Source organism: Peromyscus leucopus, chromosome 17, assembly GCF_004664715.2.
Source record: "Peromyscus leucopus breed LL Stock chromosome 17, UCI_PerLeu_2.1, whole genome shotgun sequence".
In the NCBI taxonomy this organism is placed as follows: domain Eukaryota; kingdom Metazoa; phylum Chordata; class Mammalia; order Rodentia; family Cricetidae; genus Peromyscus; species Peromyscus leucopus.
This window is the reverse complement of record NC_051077.1, coordinates 52461396-52489045: the sequence shown is the minus strand read 5'-3', so window position 1 is coordinate 52489045 and position 27650 is coordinate 52461396. Positions and strand designations below refer to the sequence as shown.

Genomic DNA, 27650 nt, shown 5'->3' with positions numbered 1-27650 from the left:
TATGATGATAGAGGTCCCTAAAGAAGAAATGAAGAATTCCCTTAAAGAAATTGAGGAAAAGACAAACAAAAAAATTGGAAGAAAGCATTAAATCCCTCACAGAAAGTCAAGAAAGCCAAGAAAAAACAAACAGGTGAAGGAAACAGTTCAAGACCTGAAAATTGAAATAGAGGCAATAAAGAAAACACAAACCAAGGGAGTTCTGGAAATAGAAAATCTGGGTAAATGTACAGAGATTACAGATGCAAGCATAACCAACAGAATACAAGAGATAGAAGAGAATCTCAGGCATTGAAGAAGATACAATAGAGGAAAGAGATTCATCAGTCAAAGAAAATGTTAAATCAAACAAATCCTTAACAAAAAAACATTCAGGAAATCTGAGACACCATGAAAAGACCAACCTAAGAATAATAAGGATAGAAGGAGAAAAATTCCAGCTCAAAGGCACAGAAAATATATTCAACAAAATCATATAAGAAAACTTTCCCAACCTAAAGAAGGACATGCCTATGAAAGTACAAGAAGCTTACAGAACACCAAATAGACTGGACCAAAACAACAACAACAACAAAAAGTCCCCTTGCCACATAATAATCAAAACAGTAAACATACAGAATAAAGAAAAAATATTAAGAGCTGCAATTGAAAAAGGCCAAGTAACATATAAAGGCAGACCTATCAGAATTATACCTGACTTCTCAGTGGAGACTCTGAAAGCCAGAACATCCTGGACAGACATTTTGCAGACACTAAGAGACCACAGATGCCTGCTCATATTACTATACCCAGCAAAACTTTCAGTCACCATAGATGGAGAAAACAAGATATACCATGACAAAACCAGATTTAAATAATACCTACCCACAAATCCAGCCCTACAGAAAGTAATAGAAGGAAAACTCCAACCCAAAGAACTTGGTTGCACCCACAAAAACACAGGAAACAGATAACCTCACACCAGCAAATCCCAAAGAAGGGAAACATACACACACACACACACACACACACACACACACACACACACACACACACTACCACCACCACTAACAAAACCAAAAAATAACAGGAATTAACAATCACTGTTTATTAATAGCTCTTAATATCAATGGATGCAATTCACATATAAAAAGACACAGGCTAACAGAATGGATATGAAAACAGGATCCATCATTCTGCTGCATACAAGAAACACACCACAACCTCAAAGACAGACATTCCCTCAGAGTAAAGGGTTGGGAAAAAGACTTTCCAATCAAATGAACCTAAGAAACAAGCTGGTATAGCTATCCTAATATCTAACAAAATAGACTTCAAACTAAAATTAGTCAAAAGAAATGAAGAATGACATTTCATATTCATTGCAGGAAAAAAAAAACCATTAAGATGAAGTCTCAATTCTGAACATTTATGCCCCAAATATAAGGACACCCATATTTGTAAAATAAACATTACTAAAATTTAAATCACACATCAAACCCCACACACTAGTGGGAGACTTCAACACCCCACTCTCACCAATGGACAGGTCTGCCAGACAGAAACTTAACAGGGAAATAAGGGAACTAACAGATGTTAAGACTCAAATGGACTTAATAAACATCTATAGAACATTTCACTCAAACACAAAAGAATATACCTTCTTCTCAGCACCCCCATGAAACCTTCTCTAAAACTGACCACATACTCAGTCATAAAGCAAATCTCAACAGATACAAAAAAATTGGAAAAACCCTGTGTATCTTATCAGAACACCATGGCTTTAAGTTAGAATTCAACAGCAACACAAACTACAGAAAGCTTACAAACTCATGGAGATGGAACAATGCTCAACTGAATCACTACTGGGTCAAGGAAGAAATAAAGGAAGAAATTAAAAACTTCTTAGAATGTAATGAAAATGAATGCACAACATACCTAAACTTATGGGACACTATAAAAGCAGTGTTAAGAGTAAAGTTCATAGCATTAAGTGCCCACATAAAGAATTTGGAGAAATCTCACACTAGTGACTTAACAGCACACTTGAAAGCTCTAGAACAAAAAACAAACACACACTCAAGAGAAGTGGATGACAGGAAACAATCAAACTGAGGGCTGAAATCAATAAAATAGAAACAGAACACTGCAAAGAATCAATGAAACAAAGAGTTGGTCCTTTGAGAAAATCTACAAGATAGACAAACCCTTATCCAAACTAACCAAAAGGCAGAGAGAGAATATCCAAATTAACAAAAATCAGAAATTAAAAGGGGGATGTAACAAAAGACACTGAGGAAATCCAGAGAATTATTAGGTCATACTTCAAAAACATTTACTCCACAAAATTGGAAAATCTAAAAGAAATAGACAATTTTCTGGACAGGTACCACATACCAAATATAAACTGAGACCAGATAAACCATTTAGATAGACTTATAACTCCTAATGAGAGAGAAGCAGTCATTAAAAGTCTCCCAACCAAAAAAATCCCAGGGCCAGATGGTTTCAGTGCGGAATTCTTCGTGAATTTCAAAGATGAGCTAATAGCAATACTCTTCAAATTGTTCCACACAATAGAAAGAGAAGGAACATTGCCAAACACTTTTTTATGAGGCTATAGTTACCCTGATACCCAAACCATACAAAGATGCAACTAAGAAAGAGAATTACAGACCAATCTCCCTCATGAACATTGATGCAAAAATACTCAATAAAATACTGGCTAACTGAATCCAGGAACACATAAAATAAAACCATCTGCCATCTTCATGCCAGAGATGCAGGGGTGGTTCAACATATGAAAATCTGTCAATGTAATCTACCATATAAATAAACTGATTAGATGCTGAAAAAGCCTTTGACAAAATCTAACATGCCTTCATGATAAAGGTCTTAGAAAGATCAGGAATACAAGGAACATTCCTAAACATAATAAAGGCAATTTACAGCAAGCCAACAGCCAATATCAAATTAAATGGAGAGAAACAAAGTGATTCCACTAAAATCAGGAACAAGACAAGGTTGTTCACTCTCTCCATGTCTATTCAATATAGTACTTGAAGTTTTAGTTAGAGCAGTAAGACAACAAAAGGAGATCAAGGGGATAGAAATTGGAAAGGAAGAAATCAACTTTCACTATTTACAGATGATACAATAGTATACATAAGTGACCCCAAAAATTCTACCAGGGAACACCTACAACTGATAAACACCATCAGTAAGGTGGCAAGATACAAGATTAACTCAAAAAAATCAGTAGCCCTCCTATATCCAAATGATAAATGGGCTGAGAAAGAAATCAGAGAAACAACACTCTTTACAATAGCCACAAATAATATAAAATATCATGGGGTAATTCTAACCAAACAGGTGAAAGACCTGTATGACAAGAGCTTTAAGTCTTTAAAGAAAGAAATTGAAGAAGATATCAGAAAATGGAAAAATCTCCCTTTTCCTTGGATAGGTAGAATTAACATAGTAAAAATGGCAATCTTACAAAAAACAATATACAGACTCAATGCAATTCCCATAAAAAAAATCCCAACACAATTCTTCACGAACCTTAAAAGAACAATATTCAACTTCATGTAAAAACAAACAAACAAACAAACAAACAAACAAACAAAAACCCCAAAAACCCCAGGACAGCTAATCCTGCACAATAAAGGAACTTCTGGAGGTATCACCATCCCTGACTTCAAGCTCTATTATAGAGCTATAGTAATAAAAACAGCTTGGTATTAGCATAAAAACCAACATGTGGACCAATGGAATTGAATTGAAGACCCTGACATTAACCCACACACCTATGAACACCTGATTTTGACAAAGAAGCCAAAACTGTACAATGAAAAAAAGAAGGCATCTTCAACAAATGGTGCTGGTATTACAGGATGTCAACATGCAGAAGGCTGCAAATAGATCCATATCTATCACCATGCACTAAACTCAAATCCAAGTGGATCAAAGACCTCAATATAAATCCAGCTACACTGAACCTGATAGAAGAGAAAGTATGAAGTAGCCTTGAACATATTCGCACAACAAACCACTTCCTAATATAGCACCAGTAGCAGACACTAAGAGCAACAATTAATAAATGGGACCTCCTAAAACTGAGATGCTTCTATAAGGCAAAGGACATGGTCAATAAGACATAACACCAGTCTACAGAATGGAAAAAGATCTTCACCAACCCCTCATCTAACAGAGGGCTGATCTCTAAAATATATAAAGAACTCTAGACAAGACTAGATATCAAAATACCAAATAATCTAATTAAAAATAGGCTACAGATCTAAACAGAGAATTCTCAACAGAAGAATCTCAAATAGCTGAAAGACATTTAAGAAATTGTTCAACATCCTTAGTCATCAGGGACATGCAAATCAAAATGACTCTGAGATACCATCTTACACATGTCAGAATGGCTATGATCAAAAACACTGATAAAAAAAAAAACACTGATGATACCTTATGTTGAAGATGATGTGAAGTAAGGGAACACTCCTCCACTGTTGGTGGGAATGCAAACTTGTACAGTCACTTTGGAAATTGGCATGGAGGTTTCTCAGAAAACTAGGAACCTATCTACCTCAAGACTCAGTGATAACACTCTTGGACATATACCCAAAGGATGCTCAATCATATCACAGTGATACTTGCTCAACTATGTTCACAACAGCATTATTCATAACACCCAGAATATGGAAACAAACTAGATGCCCCTGATCCAAAGAACAGATAATGAAAATATGGTACATTTATACAATGGAGTATTACGCAGTTGTAAACAACAACAACAACAACAACAACAACAACAACAACAATGAAACCATGAAATTTGCAGGCAAATGGATGGAACTAGAAAAGATCATCCTGTGTAATGGGCCACAGGAATCTGAAACAGAGATTCAGCTGTATATAATAAAGCTATACCTAGAAGGATCAAGGAATCCTTCTGGAGGAGAAGCCAAATATCAAATATTTGGTATTATCTGGCATTTAATATGTCAGCTGTTTCCTGCTGTGAATTTCTTGTGCACTTGTAACTTCCCCAAGAACTTTTAACAGTGTGTTTTACCTGGAATTCTTCTCAAGCATCCTAGGCTAAAACAGCAAACAGACCACCTGCTGTCTCCTGAATTAAGGTAAACACCTTTGGGAGATGCCACCTGTCTCCTAGGCATAGCTTTGTTTCTTTTGCAAATGAAGCTCAGAGCCTCCTTTCTCTCACAGCCTGCAGTGCCCATGCTACCACCCATTCACCATGTCTGAGCAAGGGGCTGAGGATTAAAAATAGAGACAAGACAGCAGGTCATTCATCTCAGTAGAATGCCGAATGACCTTTAATGAAGGAGGGAACAGGCCTTAAATACAGGATTACAGCACAGTGGGAGAACCCTGGAGGGCAGAAGTTCGCTACAGATGTTTTACATACCTGCTTCCTAGCTGCTTACACCAAATGCAGGATATACAAAAAAGGAACCTCTGGTAAGCTGTTTTAGGAAGAAGGAAACCAGCATGGAATCAGCATAGGGAGGACACCTGATCAAGGTCAGCAAGCAAGGCAACAGCTACCAAAGGAAGTTGGGGGGGGGGGAGCAGGGGCCAACAACAGCCCAAATTGCATTCGAGAACAATTGACTCAGAACAAAAGGTTCTTTTTGCATACCAGGAGCAATGGAGCACTGAGTCAGGTTTCCTAGCTCCAGGTAAATTACCCCACCCTGCCAGTGTATGGTGACACAGGAAAACAGAGGCAGTTTTATTTTTAATGACTTATAGACTCCTTTACATAACCACCTGTAAGATTGTAGTTTGAGCTCATTTATGATAGACTCACAATATTCCACCTAACAATTTATAAGAACATATTTTGAGCACATAAATTCCCTTTCTGACTTGTTCCAGGCCTTATCTGATCCCACTTCCTGTATTCACTCCCCTTTTGGGTTGCAAAAGATGCTGGCTATCAGGGCTCTTGTAGGGATCTTGGAAGCTTTGCTTTGAATTGGTGAGAGTCAGGCTGCTGGTAGGGCTGAGACTGGTTCCGGAGGAGGAAGGGGAAGGAACCAATATGGAGAAGAACAAGGATGAAGATGAGGATGGGACAGAAAAGAGAGCTATGAGAGGACAGGAAGAGAAGGGACAGAGAGGAGCTAAATACAAGAATAGAATTGAAGCTGAGTAGATAGACTTTAATCTCAGAGGAATAAAGTAGACGGACAAAAGAACCCCACATACTTAGATTCTTTTCCCTCAGATTCCCTCCTGTCATTTGTAGCAGCTTCCTCAGGACTCTGGGAGACATCGCCTCAGGGCAGGCCCCCAGGAATTTTTGATAATCCTGTGTGAGGTAACCCAGACCAGAAAGACAAACATGGCATGTACTTACTCCTAAGTGGATACTAGATGTAAAGCAAAGGACAACTAGGCTACAATCCACAGCCTTAGAGAAACTAGGTGACAAAGTAGACTCTAAGAGGGATTCATGGATTGCCCCGGGAAGGGGAAATAGATGAGATCTCTTGGATAAACTGGGAGGTGGGTAGAGGGGAGGGGGTAGGGGATAAGAGTATGAGGGACCAGGATGGTCAAGTTGGGGGAGGGATGGAGAGGGAGAGCAATGAAAGAGATATAGGGCCATTATGGGGTTAGGGAGAAACCTGGTGCTAGGGAAATCCCCAGGAATCCACAAGGATGACCCCAGCTAAGACTCCTAGCAATAGTGGAGAGGGTGCCTGGACTGGCCTTCTACTGTAATCTGATTGGTAACTACCCTGATTATCATCATAGAAACTTCATCTGTAACTGATGGAAGAAGGTGCAGAGATCCACAGTCAAGCACTGGGCTGAACACTGGGAGTCCAGTTAAAAAGAGGGAGGAGAGATTATATAAGCAAGGTGGGGAGGTCAAGATCATGATGGGGAAACCCACAGACACAGCTGACTCGAGCTTGTGGGAGCTCACAGATTCTAGACCTACAGCTAGGGAGCCTCCATGGCCCTTACCTAGACCCTCTGCATGTGGGTGACAGTTGTGTAGCTTGATCTGTTTGCGCGGCATCTTTAGTGGGACCAGGATCTGTCCCAGGTGCGTGTGCTGGTTTTTGGGAACCTATTCTGTTGTGCCCAGATCGTAACCCCCAGAGAGACCACCAAGGATGAGCATACCAGAATGCAAAAACAAGGTTTATCTGTTTCAAGTCATGACAGGGAACTCAACTCAAGCCATCTCAAGTGAGGCAGAGAAGAGTTATCCTTTCTTGGGGAAGTTAGTTTTTATAGGCAAAACCCATACAATTTCTTAGAGGGGAGGGGGTTAGTACAGGTCCATCCTTGATTGGTCCAGTTTTTCCTGGGCCTGGACTTTATCTTATTCTAGCTTATCTGTTTGCCCTGTCAGGAGTTTTACAACTCCTCTCCAGGGTCTGGTCATGTTATCTCCAGAGAGGGGCATCTTGTGGTTAATTGATTACCATCAGACACCCTGACTCTGTTCTTTTGTTCCTGGGGCTGGCGCCATCATTTCTGGGGACTTGAAACTGGCCTGGGTCTATCTATATTGAGATATCTTTGTCTAAGGCCCCCTTTTTGAGACAATAGAGTGAGGGTCTTGTGCCTAGATCACGTCCCCAAAGCCGCTACTGGAGACTTTAGGTACAGAATGCAAAAGTAAGGTGTTTTCTAAGTTTACAAGTCTCCAGAGAGGCTCTTCCAAATCTCTCACTCACAGCAGGGAGACTGGAAGGAAAGCTCCCCTTTCTTTGTGGGGCTAGTTCTTAAAGGCACAGACCATATAATTTATTTTAACCCGCCTCCCTCTTTAGTCTTTTGGTCGAATATCCTGACTGTTTTCCAAAGTCCCTGTAGCAGATACAGCCACCTGGGGAAAAGGGGTCTAAGTTCTTATCTACACTTAGGAATCCTGGTTTAAGCTTCTCTTTGTCTGTAGGGGATAGAGTGGGGGGTTTTACTGAGGTATCACAATTCCCTATGGTGAGATGCTTCACTCAGCCTTGATACAGGGTGGAAGATGCTTGGTTCTGCCTTACTTGATGTGCCATACTTTGTTGACTCCCATGGGAGGCCTGACCCTTTCTGAGGAGTGGAGGAGGGGGTTGTAGAAAAGAGGTGGGGGGGGAGGGAACAGGAAGAGAGGAGGAAACTGTGATTGGTATGCAAAATAAATAACATTGAATAACAAGGAAAAGAAAAAAACAATATGAGTTCTCAACTGTTCCTCTCTCAATGTGTTTGCTATATCATCATGAACTCTTACCTTCTGAAACAGCCCAATCAGTTGCTTTATTTTATAAGTTGCTTTGTTCATGGTGTTTGGGCAGAGCAAAAGTAACTAAGACGTGTGTGGTACATGCATTTTCATGTGCTTATGCCTGTAGACACACATCTGGAGGCGCAGGCGGGAACTGGACATCCTCCTCTATCTTTTTTCACGTTATTCCTTCAAAACAAGGTCTTTCTCTGAACCTAGAGCTGGCTAGGTGTGTGACCAGCGGGCCCTGGTCACCCTCCTGTCCACTTCCCACGAGCTGGGCTTACAGGGAAGCATGAGACTATGTCCAACTTGCTACATGGGTCCTGGGATCCGAATCCAGGTCCCGGTGCTTATGCCCAAGGGCTCTTGCCCACTGGTGCATCTCAGTAGCTCCCATGAAAAACCCTCCTCTACAAAAATCTGTTGATGCGGCATACTCACAACTGGGCTGCTCTCCTATTAAAACCTTTCAAATAAGGTGATATGGTACCGTTAGCTGTATTTTAAAATTTTATTTTTAAGAATTTCATACACACATGCAATATAACATGAACATGTCTACCCACAATTCCCACCTTCATCTCCCCCTTGTCTCACCCATCACTCCTCCCCAACTTCATGTCTTTTTCTTTCTTGATAACCCAGTAAGTGCTGTCCATATGTGTGGGGCATCCACTGGAGCATGGGAAACCTGCCGGTAGCCATATCCTCAAAAACGAATGATTCTACCATTGACCTGGGCTGCTCTGAATCTTCTTTTTTCACTAGACAGCAGCCAATGGTCAAGTGCTGAAGATAAGAGACTGAGTGCCCAGCTCTAAATGGGACACCCATATTAACCTCACCAGCAACACTGTCGAAATGGAGATGGCATGGATCGGGAGAAGGGCTGTGAGGTGCCGTCTTCTGGATGTGATACAGATAAGGCAATCATGAACTCATAGCCACTGTGGTTTCCTGCACAATACTTCATACAACATCAAGACGATTTCCAGGCCCCAACCCTTACTGAGGACCTACTGGGAGTGGACAATTACATTTTGTTTTTAAATCAGCGCCTCCAGTCCAAGGTTACTAAGAATTGCCTCAGAGGAGACTCTTCTATTCCAAGGCCAAACCATAAGTATGTATGGATTTCCCCTTTCCAATGATTTTGGGATTCTGGGGAAGGCCCTGGAAATATAGGAACTTATTGCCAGGCTAAACACAGACATGAAGGGACAAGCTGGTGTCTTAGAATGTTTTTCTTGAGTCTAAAAACCTCTCAGGAGCTAGGCTACCCTGGGAAGAACGAAAGGCAGCAGTGACGCTCCTTCACCCACCCCCATGCCCACTGGGAGTCCTGGGCACAGCTGCACCGAGGCTCCCGCAGCAAAGGACACTGGGGTTCCTCGGACTTTGGAGCAGAATGACCGAGAGCCGCTCCTACAGCCCTGCTCACGGGCAGTTTAGCATGTCTTCATCTGGGGCTCCTGTGGCCTCACAACGGGCTCTCGGACTCAGTGTTCACAGGCCGGTGAGGCTCAGTTACCGCTCAGGTAACGGGACAGCACCTTGACAACAGCAGTGCCAGGAAGGAAGATGGCGGGCGAGGAACTTCGCGCCACCCCCTAGTGCTCCCGACTGAACAGTTCTGACTGCGCCCATGGCCCTGACTGGCTAGTTTTCAGAAATCCATGCTGACCCGAGAGCAGCGGGACAAGTGATCCAAGGATCAGGACCCCAAATGATACTTCCCAGCAGATTTTCTCAGACAAGGCTTCCTGTGGCCTGTGGAATAATTGCATTTAAACAGAGCTTGCACCTGGCTTTGCAGAGCCAAGCATCTGCTTTTTCAGCCTCAGACTTAAGTGTTTTTGACCCTGGAGAAAAAGAAGGACTGTTTAGGCCAGGCAGGCTACACAGGAACAGGATAGATGAGGTGATATAATGCTTGGGGAGTTTGGGATGAGGCAGTTGACTTTATGGACAGGGATTTTGTCAAAATTTTCTGTCACTCTATCCAATTTCAGATAAGAAAAGTAAGTAAATCTTACGATTATTTAATACATACAGAAACTGGAGGTATGTGCCAACACTACTTCACGAAGGAAAGGAAAACAGGACTCACCAGTTAAATGGCTCTGCAGCATGATAATCTGAGTTAGGATCCCCAGCACCAGTGTTAAAAGCATGGAGGCACATGGCTGCAACCCGAGAACTGGGACAGTGGTGATGATGGGAGGGGGTGGTAGACATAGGTAGATCCTTTGTGAGCTTTGCAGTCCAGCCAGCCTAGTCCAAATGGTGAGTTACAGGTTTATTTATTTATTTATTTATTTATTTATTAATTATGTATACATCATATATGACTGCAAGCCAGAAGAGAGCACCAGATCTTGTTACAGATGGTTGAGAGCCACCAGATGGTTGCTGGGAATTGAACTCAGGACCTTTGGAAGAACAGTCAGTGCTCTTAACCTCTGAGCCATCTCTCCAGCCCCAATAGGACTGATTTAGATTTATTGGTGTGTGTGTGTGTGTGTGTGTGTGTGTGTGTGTGTGTATGTATGTGTGTGTGTGTGTGTGTGTGTGTGTGTGTGTGTGTGTGTTATGAATGTAGTATACATGTTGCCTGCACAGAGTTACAGGTTTAAAGAAAGACTCCGACTCAAAAAAATAAGATCGCCGGGCGGTGGTGGCGCACGCCTTTAATCCCAGCACTCGGGAGGCAGAGCCAGGCGGATCTCTGTGAGTTCGAGGCCAGCCTGGGCTACCAAGTGAGTTCCAGGAAAGGCGCAAAGCTACACAGAGAAACCCTGTCTCGAAAAACCAAAAAAAAAAAAAAAAAAAAAAAAAAAAAAAAAAAAAAAAAAAAATAAGATCGAGGGTGATAGAAAAAGACATCCAGTCAGGGATGGTGGCATATACCTTTAATCCCAGCACTAGGGAGGCAGAGGCAGAAGGATCTTGGTAAGTTAGAGGCCAGTCTAATCTATAGAGTGAGTATCAGGACATCCAGGGCTACACAGAAAAACCCTGTCTCAAAACAAACAAACAAACAAACAAACAAGCAAAAACAAACAACAACAAAAAGAACGAACAAAAGAAAAAAAAACAACATCCTACCTGACTTCCATACAGACACACAGGGGTTTATGCATTTATATACACTTAACATACAGAGAGAAAAGAGAGAGAGAGAGACAGAGAGAGACAGAGATTTGACTTAGCTTGGACAGGAAGCTGTAACCAAAGTCACAGGGAAACCAAGCATTTAGGAGACTGAGTGCGTCCCCAAGCCCGAGAGACAACACAACTAAAGTAAAGCCCTGGGAGGAATCACCGGGAAGGATCTGACTTGGAGGCCATTACAGCTGAAAGGGAGAGGGCAAGGCAGCACTGAACTAGGCCGATGCACTGGTGGACTTACTGTAAACACGAACCTGCAGGGTGGCTGTCTATTCGGTGATAGAGAGAGAATGGCCAGAGGCATTCGGGGGAGTCAAAAGCTGCCTGGCTACCTCTTAGGAGCTGAAAGGATAGCAAAAATGCCGGGGAAGGCCTTGCCATAAAGACTAGCTGTAAGCAGAGAGGTGCGTAAGCTGGGAGTTCAGAGGAGAGAGGAGCTGGGAGGCGAGGCTAGCTGTGGGAAATCAGTTTCACAAGTTTCTAAGAAAACTGAGTGTAAGCTTTTACCCGTGGGCCAGCAGTCCTGAGTTCAGCTTGATCTGAACCCAGACTGTCATTTAGGACACTGTCAGTGGCATTGCCATTTGGGGAGGCTTGGGACCTTTCAATGAATGGTACACTGTCTCTGCTTCCCAAAGTGGGAATTTCTGTCCTTCCTAAGAAAAGCCTCAACTCACCACACTTCATGGTTCTTCCCTAAGCAAGCTGTCAAATTCATCAACTCCAAGAGACTACCTAAGGACCTCTATAAACCTCATTTTCAGTCCCCCCCCCCACCCCCCGCATGTCCTAAGACTGACTTCAGGTGCCTGGTTATGCTAATTCGGGACACTATGATTAAGCTACACACCCAGCTTTCAGACTCCATTAATCTACTGAAGGTAAAGAGTGACTCCAGCAATTCCACCCATCGCGAAACCAGAAGGTGCTTCAGGAAAGAGTCGGCCTGTAGCCAGGATGGCTGCCTTAGAGAAGACGCCAGACTCAAACACGACCTGTTCTCTGGTGCTCTGCAGCTTTCACTGTCAGCATTTCTGAGTGTTTTGAGCAGCTGGAGGCCATGTGCAGGAAAGGACAGCTGCCCAGAGACTTCTCAAAGGAACTCCATTGCTCTCCCTTTCAGCCTTAATGTGGGCCCCAGCTTAGAGTCTCTGGATTCAGCTCTTTGCCCTCTATTCTAAGTTATTTTGCAAATGAGACAAGGCAGTGAACAGAATTCTATATGAGACATGGGGATTATTGGATTTTCCTTCTGAATTTGTGAATTGAGGTGCTGAGAAGTTGGGATTTCCAGATGGTCTAGTCATTTCTCTTTCTATAGCTCTTTCCTGCTGTCTCTCCACTTCCCCAGGCTCCCAGTACAGGGTTTCTTTGTAGCTTTGGAGCCTGTCCTGGAACTCACTATGTAGACCAGGCTGGCCCTGAACTCACAGAGATCCACCTGTCTCTGCCTCCCAAGTGCTGGGATTAAAGGTATGTATGTGCACTACTGTCCTGCCAACTGTTTTCTTTTTAAATTGTAATTGGGTCTAGTGAATGAAAGGTTTTCTGAATCCTGCATGCTATTAAAAAAAAAATCAAGCCGGGCGGTGGTGGCGCACGCCTTTAATCCCAGCACTTGGGAGGCAGAGCCAGGCGGATCTCTGTGAGTTCGAGGCCAGACTGGGCTATCAAGTGAGTTCCAGGAAAGGCGCAAAGCTACACAGAGAAACCCTGTCTCGAAAAACCAAAAAAAAAAAAAAAAAAAAAAATCAGCATCAACCATTGCATATGGCGGCAGAATGACATACATATGTATGTTTTAAGTCCCCAAATCATAGGAAACATTAACCTGACAGTACTGAAACATAATTAGAAACTTTAGGTTCCATAATCCCAAGTGGAAACATAAGCCCATGTAGCACAGGAAATAAAACAATTACCATGGCATAATTCCTACACCGCATGCATATACATAACATATAACAATAATGGTCATTCTCGCCAGGCAGCATTGCCTGCCATGCCTCACTGTTCACATCTACGTTTCACAACTGCTGACACAGGATTGAGGAGGTACTGAATATGGAAATATGATAAACAATGAGGACACCTTTATGTAGCCACAATTACTTCCCTCACAAGAGATACACATTCCAGATTCCCTGTTGCCTGTCATCATTCTTGGTCCTTAACAGTTTTTCTTCCCATTTGGCAAATATTCCCAGGTTCACAACCTAATTTTTTTCATAAACTATGACAGGATTTGTAGTAGTTTCATCTTGCATGTGACTATATACATAAATGCCTCGGTAACCCTAGCTTGCTTTTGTATATTTCTAGTTTGTGGTGATAGCATGTAAGGAATGCTTGAAAATGACAGGAAATGCATATTCAACGAACACAGATTGAAGGTTAGAAAACCTGTCTCTGTCCTGGGTTTATTCTTACAACTTCCCTAAACATATTGTCCATCTGAGAGTCTGTGGCTTGAACTTGGAATGTCCCCCAGTTTCATGTTTTTTACTGTCAGCTCCCACTGTGTGATGCTATTTTGAGGAGGTAGAGCTTTCTGGAAGTAGGGACTGCCTGGAAGTACATCACTAGGAGCAGACCTGCTTTGGAAGATTATACCCACTTATTTCCTACCTGTTAGTAGCTTTCTGTCTGCCAGTTATTGAGGTGGTTTGAATGAGAACAGCCCACATAGGCTCATATATTTGAATGCTTAGTCACCAGGGAAAGGATTAGGTGTGGCTTTGTTGGAGGAATTGTGTCACTGGGCTTAGATGTTTCAAAAAGTTTACACCAAGCCCCAGTCCACTCTCTTGGCCTGCAGATCATGATGTAGCTCTCTGCTATCATTCCTGAACCATGCATGCCACCATGCTCCTCATGATAACCAACTAACCTTCTGAAACTATGAGCAACCCCCCATTTATGTGTTTTATTTTATAAGAGTTACCTTGTTCATAGTGTCTCTTCATGGCAATAGAATAATGACAAAGACAGTTACATTTTTACTGCAAGATCCCATGACTTTGGTAGTCATCATGCCTCCCTTGTGCTAATGGACTGAGACCATAAGTTAGGAAAAACCCTCCCTTAAGTTGTTCTGCCATTTGTTTTATCACAGCAACACAGAAGTAACTAATACAAATGCCAGATTTAAGCAGTATAAATATACTGGGAGTAGGTGGATTACACATTTGAATTGAGGCGAGGATGATCATTGTCTCATGATGGTCTTGCTCATGTTGGGGATAAAAGACACTAGCAGAAAATATCTTTGCTTTGCAAAAAAATGAGCTCAGTCTGAAGTTGAGCTATTCAAGTATAGTTTCTGATGATGCTAGGTGGGTAGTAGTAAGTAGCATAGTAAGGCACCACCTGTTTAGAAGCACAGAAATGGATGCCATCCCATAGAGTCTATACTATTTGATGAACTATGATATATTCAACATATTATAAAAGCCATTGTGTTAGGTGATTTTGTTCAACTACAGACTAATAGAAATGATCTGAATATACTGAAGCTAAGAATCAACTTAGCTTTGTTTAGTAAAAAGTGTATCAAGTGCATTTTCAACCTACAATATACTTATTTAAGTTTGGGTTTTTGATAACATACCACCAAAGTAGAACAATTGTATTTACTGAAGAACAATGTCTTATACAAAATGCCATACCTAAACAAAAAATAGTAAATTAAAACAAAGAAAATACCCCACAAAACATGAATCTAGAAGATTGTAGTTGTTCTCATGCCCGCAAGGCCAAGTCTTATGATAAATGTCACACACCTGCAGAGGTAGATGTCCTCTGGACATGAACAAAACAACAAAAAATCCTGTGCATGTCTCTAAACTTGGTGAAATTGTACTTTTGAAACATATAAAAGAGCCACACCTGCCCTTATTAATCATACTGAAGCCTCATGACTGAGGTTTCCTTTCATTCTGTTATTGCAGCCTTCCTGGTAAGAAATACTAAATTACTAAAGCTATAATGGTATTCACATCTACATTGTAGCCAGGCATATATCTCATTATGTTTATGCAGCATGGGGGGCATTTCATGTTTAATATCAAGTGATTCCTCTAAAACAAACAAATCTTTCAGAAATTTAAGCAAGAATGACTTTTAAGCATGGTGTAATGGCTCAGGTCTATTTTTCCATGAAATAGAGTCAATTACAGGTTAACCTGGGTTCAGAGTAAGATACTGTGTCAAGCCAGGTGGTGGCACATGCCTTTAATCCCAGCACTCGGGAGGCAGAGGCAGGCAGATCTCTGTGAGTTAGAGGCCATCCTGGTCTACAAATCGAATTCCAGGAAAGGCGCAAAGCTACACAAAGAAACCTTGTCTCGAAACAAAACAAAACAAAAGGATACTGTGTCAAAAAACAGATAAAAAGGAAAGTGATTTTAATGATAACACACATGGTTACCTATGGCTTAGGGACAGATTTAGAAGCATGACTCATTACATATTAGTCCACAAAAGGTAAGATCCTTGCAGTCTCTGGTAAAAAGATGCTTAACCTAGCACGATGTATCTTTTAGTATGAGTAAAGTACAAAGAACAAAATAAAAGTTACAACACAAGCCTGAAGTGAAATTAATACGTGGATAAAAGTGCCATTACTTGTAAGCACATGATAATAATTTGACATTCAAGAAAAATACTGGCAAAGTCATATATTCTACCTAATTTATGATTATGGTAGAATATTTGCAGTTATCTTCTGATTTGAGAATCTGTAAACTGGCCACAAAATAGTTGAGAACTCTAGTGTGCAGTCTTCAAGAAAACATATATCAAAGTATAAAACACAAAATATAAAATGACATCTGACCTGAGAAGTAACCAACTGGGCTGCACTGGGAGATGCTAGGGTAAAGTAGCACAACTATGCTTTGTCATTTCCAGAAATGATTAGATCAGCAGGGTTTTACCCTGGCCTAAGGATTAACCCCTGCATGTGTTCAATGAGGGTGCGGTTGGGAGTGGTGAAATGCACGAGGTATGGCATAATTGGCAGAAGTGGGTCACTGAGAAAATGTATCCTTCTTATATTTTCTACTGGTCTCTTCTTATAATGCACACTACTTACTTTTGTGTCCACAGTGATAGAAACTTCTTTACTTGATGAATTCCCTGCTATAATGGACTGTGAGCCAAAGGGAAGAAATTCTCCCCCCTTGTTTCAAGTATTTGGCATTAATTAGCAATAAGAAAAAGAATAGAAAAGATACAGTATCAAAGATAAGCCAAGCATGGTGTTGCACATCTTTGACCCCAGCATTGGGAAGGCAGAGGCAGGTAGATCTCTGAGTAGATGCCAACCTGGTAGTATCAGGACATCCAGGGCTACACAGAGCCTTGTTTCTTTTCTTTCTTTCTTTCTTTCTTTCTTTTTTTTAAAAAAAATATTTATTTATTTATTATGTTGTTTATTTATTATGTATACAGTGTTCTGTCTGCACATATCCCTGCAGGCCAGAAGAGGGCACCAGATCTCATTACAGATGGTTGTAAACCACCATGTGGTTGCTGGGAATTGAACTCAGGACCTCTGGAAGAACAGTCAGTGCTCTTAACCTATGAGCCATCTTTCCAGCTCCAGAGCCTTGTTTCAAAACAAAAACAAAACACCCCCAAAACACAAAAAGTCCAACAAAATAAAACAAGAAACATCAAAGAAGCTGCCACACAATCTTAATAGAGAAATCCTAAGAATAAAACTTTATTTTCAACAGCTCATTAATATTACCCTAAAAACATATTAGAAACACATTTGATTTACATATGGATCCAACATGAAAAGAAATATACATAACTTGACTAAAAAAAAACACTACCTTTAAAATTCATGCCTCACTGCTTTAAGAAATCTTAGATTAAGTCATCTGAAAATTTATCTACAAGAGTAAAAATTGGAAGTAAACATTCTAGAGACTTATCTTCTGAATTATTGACAAATTAATGCAATATTCTTTCTCAAATTCATTCACTGGAATCTTAAAAAATTGTTACATAAGGAATTTTCACAAAACCCTGAAAATTGTTTTATAGCTGATAACTTTGTTATAAAAGTTTTGATATTGGGTACATTCTCAGAGGTCTGCCAACGGAAGATATCTGCACATCCATTTAAGATTTCTCACTATGGTATGCACTATCATGTCTGTGAATACAACCAAGATGACTAAAGGCATTCCTACAGACAACACGACACTGGCTCTCTGCTCTATGCACTGGCATGTTAAGAATACTTTTCCATGTTAGGAATTCCTTCTAGTGTGAGTCTTCTCATGTATTTTAAGGGAACTGGAACGAGTAAAGGCTTTCCCACATTGCTTGCAAATGTAAGGTTTCTCACCAGTGTGAATTTGTTCATGTCTTTGACAATCACTTAAAGTATAAAAGGATTTCCCACACTGTTTACATACAAAAGGTTTCTCTCCACTGTGGATCCTTTCATGCCGTCGAAGGGAACTGTGACCAGTGAAGGCTTTCTCACATTGTTCACACTTATATGGTTTCTCTCCAGTGTGAATCCGTTCATGTATTCTAAACTTACTAAAAGAAAGGAAGCCCTTCCCACACTGCTCACACACATAGGGCTTTTCAACACTGTGAATCCTTTCATGATTTCGAAGGGCACTGGGATTAGTGAAGGCCTTCCCACAATTCTTACAAACATAGGGTTTCTCACCACTGTGAATTTGTTCATGTCTCTGACAACCACTCAAAGAAGAGAAACCTTTCCCACAATGCTTACATACGTAGGGTTTTTCTCCACTGTGAATTCTTTCATGACGTCGAAGCGAACTACGATCAGTGAAGGCTTTCCCACATAGTTTACATACACAGAGTTTCTCTCCAGAATGAGTCAGTTCATGTTTTCGAAAGTTACTGGAAGAAATAAAACCTTTCCCACATTGCTTACATACATAGGGTTTCTCCCCACAGTGAATCCTTTCATGGCACCGAAGGGAGGTATGACGAGTGAAGGCTTTTCCACACTGCTTACATACATAGGGTTTCTCCCCACTGTGAATCCTCTCATGGTATCGAAGGGAACTGTCAACACTAAAGACTTTACCACATTGCTTACATTTATAGGGTTTCTCTCCAGTGTGCGTCCTTTCATGTATTCGAAGGGTACTGGAAGAATTGAAACCTTTTCCACATTGCAGACATACATGGGGCTTCTCCCCGCTGTGAATTCTCTCGTGATATCGCAGAGAACTGAGAGTAGTGAAGGCTTTCTCACACAGCTTGCACAGATAGGGCTTTTCTCCAGTGTGACATCGCTTGTGTGTCTGAATGGAATTGTAATAGCTGAAGGCTTTCCCACACTGCTTACAGACGTAGGGTTTCTCTCCAGTGTGACATCGTTTATGGGTTTGAAAGGAATAGTAGTAAGTGAAAGCCTTCCCACATTGTGTGCACACATAAGGTTTTTCTCCAGTGTGAGTTCTTTCATGGTCTTGAAAGTTAGTCAAATAACTGAAAGCCTTACCACATATATTACATCTGTATGGTTTCTCTCCAGTATGAGTACGTTCATGTCTTCGAATGTTACTCAGAAAAGAAAAGGATTTCCCACATTGTGTACATAAATAGGGTTTCTCTCCAGTGTGAGTTCTTTCATGTTCTTGAAAGTTAGTCAAACAAGTAAAGGTTTTATCACATATATTACATCTGTATGGTTTCTCTCCAGTATGAGTTCGTTCATGTCTTCTAATGTTACTCAAAAAAGAAAAGGTTTTCCCACATTGTTTACATACATAGGGTTTCTTTCCAGTGTGGATCTTTTCAACATACTGAAGAAAATCAGGATAAGTAAAAGCATTATAATGCTGCTCATCCATATATATTTCTTCTCTAGTTTCATTATTCACACGTATTTGAATGTAACCATTACTTCTGAAGATTTTCTCACACTGGTTAAATTCATAGGATCTCTGTCCAGTGTCAGTGTCTTCATGCTTTAGAAAGCATTCTGGATAAATGAAGGCTTTCTCACATTCCCCAATCTTATAGAGTCTCTCTCCACACAGCTCATACTGATGAGGTTTATGTGTAGTTTGAAGAGGCATAGACACATTAAGAGATGAATGACCAATGAGCATGTTGTCTTCATACACATGGCTTTCACAAATCATTGTTCTATGAGAAATTTTCCTGTTCATAATGGTGTTTGGAATCTGTCTCAAGATTTCTTCACATTCATTATCTTTGTTATGTTCCAACAGTCTTTCTACAACTTCATTTCTGTTTAAAGAAAAAAAAAAAAAAAAAGGAAAGTACACCGATAAAGTTATAAATTTCCTACCAGCAAAATTCCTGAGAATTTTGGAATATGACTGAAGGTTATACAGGATGTGGAGACAGGTAATATCAAGACACTGTATTCATATAGGGTTTCTTTTTGTGCTAACATTTATTTGTTTACTATTTGTGTGTGCACATGTTATGGTGTACATATGCAAGTCAGAGAACAGTTTGTAGGCATTGATTCTCTTCTACTATAATGGGTCTCAGAGACTGAATTCAGGTCATCAAGCTTGGTCGTGAATACCTTTACTTGATGAATCATTTTCCTAACCCAATCATATGAGACTTTTAATACCTCTCATAGGTTAATTATTTTGGAAATGATGAATGTTTAAGTCTTATTTAGTTTTGAGGTCAATCTCTTGCTATGATGCATGGGCTACCTTCAAATTCAACATTCCTCCAGACTCCTAGTAGCTGGGAATGAGGACATGAGTGATCACATTTGCCTTTATATCACAGATAAATGTACTTGATTATTCTTTATGCAAAATGCTTAAACAAAAACTATTTCTCTAAGATTTTTTTCATATATATATATTGAAGATTGTTTCCAGAGTAAACATAAAATTTCTTTATATTTTCTATATACTGCATACTCAAAGCCTGAAGGAAGGCACACATTATTGTTTTATTAACTTTGTGTGTGGACAAAAGTTTGTATATACAAAACCATTAGAACATATCACTTGCAACATCATGGCAATACTGTAAGTATTTCCAATGTTATAGCACTTTTGGAGATAAATGCTTTAGATTATATCACCTTGAAGCTGGGCTTATTTGGATAGGTGTCTTGATTTTAAAAATTACTGGCCATTTTCACATTATGAGACACATTATCATGAGTTAGCAAAGTTACCTTTGATTTCTTCTAGAATATCTGTGGTCATTGTCTATATGCTGGTCTTTTTGTGGTTTTCCTAGAATATAGACCCAGAAAAATCCGATTTACTAAGTTATAACAGAAAAACAAACAAACAAACAAACAAACAAACTCTATAAGGATTAATAATCTAACATGACCATGCCTGATATAATCACCAAATTTACCCTTTCTATATTCCAAATCATGGAGCAACATTTTCAAGCAAGACAGACTTATAATCTGATTGATTAAGTAGAAGTATGATCTCATTTATACCTATAGCAGCCAGGTTCCTGAAGGTTTCCTCCATCACATCTCTGTGCAGCTTCTTTTGGGAAGGATCTAGTAAAGCCCACTCCTCGACAGTGAAGTTTACAGCTACATCTTCAAAGGTCACAGAGTCCTAAAATAGCCAAGATGTTTCCAGAAAAAAAGATGAAACACACAACACTGAACATCTGTGAGTGTTCTCTAAATGTTTAATATATATCCTGATCATTATTATTTTACATCCATAACTGTACTCTCTAACACAAGCATTCCCACATTAGCTTTGAACTTTTGGTAAAGCACAGCACAACAATAACAAATCACCAAGTATGCTGATGGAACTTACAATTTCTACTGGTATACAGGCCTTCATCATTTCCCTACAATACTACTACTGGTGCAGACGTTGTTAATAAGCAGCTGCCTTACAATCACATATTTTAAGAATAGGTTATGAGGGTGAGTTTCCTCATCCAATGCTAGTTCCCATGGCCATAATGTTCTACCTCATTGTAGACCCCAAGCAATGGAACTGACAAGATTGCATCATCTGAACCTCGACATAAAATAAACCTTTCAACCTGTAAGTTACTTTTCTCATCACTGTGACTAAAAGCAATTCGTGAAAGGAAAGATTTATTTGGAATTATGTCTTGAGAGGGTAAAGTCTATCATAGCGGGGGCAGACATGGCAGAATTCATGGGGACAGGACCATGCAGCAGGGATTCCACATCAGTGAAGATCAAGAAACAGAGCAGGGAATGCTGGTTTCTACTTGAATTCTTCCTTTTTCCTCTTTTATTCAGCTTGGCGTCTCAGACTATGGTTATGTGTAATGGTTAGTAATGAACAACCTGGCAGATGGGCATCTGGGTACATCCATAGGGATTTATCTTGATTATGCTAACTGACTTGAGATAATCCATTTTAATTGTGGGTGAGACCATCCCCTAGACATGGGATTCTGGACTGTATAAAATGGAGAAAGTGAGCTGAACACCAGCATGCATTCATTACTTTCTTCTTCTGACTTTAGATGTAATATGACCAGCTGCTTCAAGTTCCTGCTCCCTTGACTTCCCCATCAGGATGAACTATATCTTGAACCATGAATTAAACCCTTCCTTTCTTAAACTGCATTCACTAGGGCACTTTACAATAACAACACAAAAAGAAAATAAGATAGGTACCACACAGATTCACAGTGGGTATTACCTCCTCAGTTACCTTTCTGCAAACACTCTCACAGACATACTCAGGGATGTGTCTCCTAGGTGACTCCAAATGACCAACTTAATAAGAAGACTAATCATCACAAAAACCTTCAGTTGCTTTTCCCAGGTATATTGTATAGGGATGCAAAGCTAATTAACATACCCCACTATTCAAGATAACATTAACAGACTGATTAAGAATAGATCATTGGTGCCTAGCCCAATCATCATCAGGCCTTATCCAGCAGCTGATGGGAACAGATACAGAGACCTACAGCTAAACATTAGGCAGAAATTGGGTAACCCCATGGAAGAGGAGGAGGAAAGACTTTAGGAGCCAGAGGGGTCGAGATCATGACCCACAGAATCAACTAAACAGATCTCATAGGGGCTCACAGAAACTTAAAAGGCAATCACAGAGCATGCATGGGTTGTGCTAGGTCCTCCATATATATGTTAAAGTTGTTAGCTTGGTGTTTTTGTGGGACTCCTAACAGTGGGAGTAGGTGTGTCTCTGACTCTTTTGCCTGCTCTTAGGATTCCTTTTCTCCTACTGGTTGCCTCACCCGGCCTTGATATGAGGGTTTGTGCCTCGTCTAATTGCATCTTGTTATGCTGTGTTAGACTGATACCCCAGGGAGGTCTACTCTTTTTTGAAGGGAAATGGAGGAGGAATGGATCTGAGGGAGAGGGGAGGTGGAAGGCCTGGGAGGAGTGGAGGGAGGGGAAACTGTGATAGGGATATAGTGTATGAAAGAATTAAAAAAAACCCAAAAAAACAAAGAATAGATAGTGAAAGGGTCTAGGTGATGGCTCAATATATAAAGCACTTGCCATGCAAGCCTGAGTTTGAACTCCCTAGAACTCAAGTAAAGCCAGACATGGTAAGGCATATTTACAATTTCAACTGTGGAATCCTGTAAAAATAAAAAAAAATATGTTAAATATTTTCTTCCTGGAAACAGGAAGAATCAAGGCATAATTAAAATAAAATCAAAGCAAACAAAACAAAACAAAACAAAAAACCCAACATCCAGCAGTATAGATGAAATCTTGTAGTTTAGTATCAAAGGTCTAGGAACTCCTATGGCAAGATGGTATGTAGAGACAGGGGAATCCCTGGAAGCTGGTGGGCCAACTAGCCTGGCAATGCAGTACTGAACAACAGAGATTGTCATCTGACTTCTAAACACAATTGTATTTGCAAGCGTGCACCTGTGTGAGAGAAATGGATCACATAAAAAGATAACAGTATTTAACTGGCCCAAATGAAAACAAAAAGTTGGTTTATCACATAGCAGGCATTTTACAACAATGTCATAAATCACAAATCTCTTTAATATAGAATAAAAGAAAAAACTGACTTTTGGAAACATGCATTGTAGTTCCCCTCTCTACTAGCAGATATAAAGCTATCCATTGAAATAGGAAAAAACAACTTCAATATTTTCTGATTACTATGGTGATATTTTATTTGTACTGAAATGTGATTTTAATTTTATGTTAATAAATAAAGTTGCCATGGGGTCAGAGCTATTAGAGCCATAGCAAGAGCGTGATGGTTAGAAGAGCTAGGTAGATTTCTGTGTGTTCAGGGATACAGCCAGTATTGGAGACATATGCCTTTAAGACCTGGAGGGCGGTACTTACAGGCAGTGATGAGGCAGTCATGTGGTTGGGTTTAGAACCAATGAGAAGGCAGAACAGAAAGACTATTTAAACACAGACAAACAGGAAGTAGCTCTCTCTCGGGGAAGTTAGGAGCACTGCAGGAGGTAAGATTTTATCTCTGAGCTCTGACCTCTCGGCTTTCTCTTTTACATTGGCTCTGTGTTTCTTATTTTAATAAGACGATTGGTTACATCTACAGATTACAGTCAAATTTTGAACTTAAATCTGTAAGAAATGGATGGAAACATTAAAACCTATGACTATTGGGTTAGGCTTTAAGATAGGAAGATAGGGATAGTCAGCCCTAGTTTGATTCTGTACAGCATGAAAACAAGGCAACACATGAAAGTGAGTGGCTGTAGGTGTTAGACCAGAAAAGCAAACTTGGTGGATTTAGGAGATTAGGGAGAAAAACAAAGCAGGAGAAGCAGAACTCCGCAACCTTTGACTTGTGGGAGGAGATGATCCTCTTTGTAGGGGTTAGGTGAAAGAGAAAACTACAGTCTGGTGTAGAAAGGTGCAGGTTTGTGAAGAGCACAAATAGTGATTAACAAGGAACAATGAACCAAAATGACATTACAATCCTAAACATATGCAAAGATTCCGACACACCTCATCTTATAAAAAGCATACCAAAGGCTGGTTCTCAGAACCCATATGGTGGCCCATAATCATCCACAACTTCAGTTGCAAGGTACCTACAGTTTCAGGGAATGCCCTCTTCTGACCTCCACAGGCATCAGACATGCATGTGGTGCATACATAAACATGTAGGCAAGACATCCATACATAAATATATCCAAAAAATCATACTATTGGAATTAAAGACAGATTAACACTAATCCAATACTATGGGGTGATTTTAATACCCCACTGTCTCCAATAGACAGGATATTTGGACAAGAAATAGAAAAATATTAGAATTAAGTATTAGAGTCATACATCAAAAGAATGTAACATATCTATAGCATATTCTGCCCAAATATCAAAGAATATATATTCTACTCAGCAGCCCATGGAAGCTTCTCCAAAAATAAACCATATCCTGGGTCACAAAAAAACTCTTAACAAATTCTGAAAGACTGAAATAACTCCATGTATCCTATCTGACCACAATGCAATAAAACTTAAAATCAACAGTGAACAAATGTTTAGTAAGTACACAAACTCAGAGATTGAACAACTCATTATTGAATGATGAATGGTCTAAAGAGGAAATCAAAAAAGAAATCAAAATTCCTGGAACTAAATAATAATGAAAACACAAAACCTTTGGGACATATAAAAAACAAAACAACAATATAGTCTGCAAAGGAAGTTTATAGCTTCAAGTGCTATAAACTTGCTGCTTAAAAAATCAGGAAGCGGGGCTGGAGAGATGGCTCAGCAGTTAAGAGCACTGGCTGTTCTTCCAGAGGTCCTGAGTTCAATTCCAGGCAACCACATGGTGGCTCACAACCATTCATAATGAGATCTGGTGCCCTCTTCTGGCCTGCAAGCATGCATGTAGGCAGAACACTGTATACATAATAAAAAAATAAATCTTAAAAAAAAAAAAATCAGGAAGCACTTACAGTTCACAAAGGAACCCAAATTCAGGTTAAACCTGTCCCTGAGCTTTGAGACCATCTCACCACACAGGCACAGCTCATGATATATATGACTCCAGGAACTGAGTAGAGGAACTCTGAGTGGCCAAGAAATTTCATTTAGCCATCTCCACATACATTATTTTCTTTCTTTCAACTTCTCTTTTGGTAAACAGCACCGACTATAGACCTTCCATCTCACAATGCCTTCTCTCTTCTTCTTTTTTTCTTTTTTCTTTTTTTTTTTTGGTTTTTTCGAGACAGGGTTTCTCTTGTGTAGCTTTGCGCCTTTCCTGGAACTCACTTGGTAGACTAGGCTGGCCTCGAACTCACAGAGATCCGCCTGCCTCTGCCTCCAGAGTTCTGGGATTAAAGGCGTGCACCACCACCACCACCACCACCACCACCACCACCACCACCACCACCACCACCACCACCACCACCACCACCACCACCGCCCGGCGCCTTCTCTCTTCTTGAGGAGGCTTTCCTCACTGTTCGTAGACGATGACACTTAAAATATCTATCCACTTTTTAAGCTATTAATCAGCGGGATACAAACTAGCCGGAGACCCGTTTTTGCCTCAAAACAACAACTTCATCTTTAATAACAAAATACTTAAGTGAAGTTTCCTTAAGTTTTTCTCCAATCTTGTCACTTTTCTTTTTTATTCACCCCCATCCTGGGCCAGAACAGGGCCCTTTAACTTATCATCAACTTATCTGACCTGAGAGGAAACTTTCAGAGCTGAAGTTGCTACAGTCCCATCTTCTCAAAAACTGCCGCCGTCCGTAGCTAAAACCCAAATGCCTTTTCTGCCCAGCCCTGGAGATGCTTGCACATACTGTATTTGAGGTTTCCCTGCGATTGCCAATACTCGATTCAAGTAAAAGCCATGCCCCACCTCGCTCGCCTTTCATTTTGCTTTTTTTAAAATTAATTAATTAATTAATTTATTTATTTTTATTTTATGTACGTTGGTGTTTTGCCATGGATATTGGGTCCTCTGGAACTGGAATTACAGACAGTTGTGAGCCGCCATGTGGGTACTGGGAATTGAACTCAGGACCTCTGGAAGAGCAGTCAGTGCTCTTAACCACTGAGCCATCTCTTCAGCCCCTCATTCTGCTTTAAAAATCAATGTCCACAAGCAGTTCTAAGACAAAAACATTCATTACTTCATGGAGGGCCTCAACTACGTGTGTATGCGGATACCCCCCTTTAACGAGCTGGCCAAACAGTAAATACCAAGCGGTGCAGGGACGTTTGGGACGAAGCAGCACCTGGATGGGGGACAAACTCATGGAGTTGTAGACGTCGCTGCTAGAGACCTTCAGAGGCTCCCAGGACCCTGGGCACCCGCGGATCCCCTCCCCCGGAGCCCGGGGCCCCTCGGCTCTGCGCCGCTGCGCAGTCGGGAGTCCCAGGTGCAGCGGCGCAGAGGCCGCCGGGGTCCGTCACCCCGGAAGCAGAGGGACCGAGCCCCCCCATCACCCCCTCCTCCCGCCGCTCGCCCGCCCGCCGCGCTCGCCCGCCCGCCGCTCACCATGTCTGCGCTCGGGGCCTCGCCGGTCACACATCCAGCGAGGCTCAGTCACCCCGGGCCCCCTCGGATGACGTGACAGCACCGCGACCGTGGCGGTGCGGGCAGAGAGATGGCGGGAGAGGGACTTCCGCCCCGCTCGCTGGCGCTGCAGCCGGGGCCGGCGAGTGCACTCATCGGACACTGTGTCTGCACCCGCGCTTCCCTGGGACCCTCAAAACTGTTCCTGCCCTTAGGTGTCACACGGCTACGGAGGCCAAACCATCCCGACTCCCTCTTCCGTCAGTACGTATCCGCGACTAGGGAGGCACCAGGAAGAAGGATGGCGGGCGAGGGACTTCCGCCCCGCCCGCCGGGGCGCCTGTCCCGACGGCTCGCGGTCCACCCCACGGCCTTCAGCATGGCTCCTGGGGTTGTCGGGCCCACAGCTACACAGGCTGAGCAACCCCCTGCCTCAGCTGCCGGGACCACGCAAGCCTGCGACTGTTCCGGCGCAGGGAAAAGGGATGGAGGGTGAGGAGCTTCCGCCCCGCCCCCCGGCTGTCCTGATTGGACATCTCATATGGCTTTCAGCTTCTAATCTTAAGATAGAGTAAAGTTGGTTTATCACCTTACCCGAATTAACTAAGGGACATTGAGGGAAGATCCAAATGAATAAAATTAAAGATGAAAAAGGAGTCATTACAGGGGCCGGGTGGTGGTGACACACACCTTTAATCCCAGCACTCGGG

General features: G+C 41.3%; 1 protein-coding gene across 1 annotated transcript; it reads right to left on the bottom strand.

Moving 5' to 3' along the window:
* Nucleotides 1-17134: 17134 nt before the first annotated feature.
* On the bottom strand, nucleotides 17135-27347 carry LOC114709587 (zinc finger protein 14-like). Its single transcript, XM_028893520.2, has 4 exons — nucleotides 26923-27347; nucleotides 20907-21033; nucleotides 20625-20685; nucleotides 17135-19699 (listed from the first exon to the last, which is right to left on the bottom strand). The coding sequence occupies exons 1-4, from the start codon at nucleotides 26923-26925 to the stop codon at nucleotides 17701-17703; spliced, it is 2190 nt and encodes a 729-aa protein (XP_028749353.1). The 5' UTR covers nucleotides 26926-27347; the 3' UTR covers nucleotides 17135-17700.
* Between the last annotated feature and the right edge of the window lie 303 nt (nucleotides 27348-27650).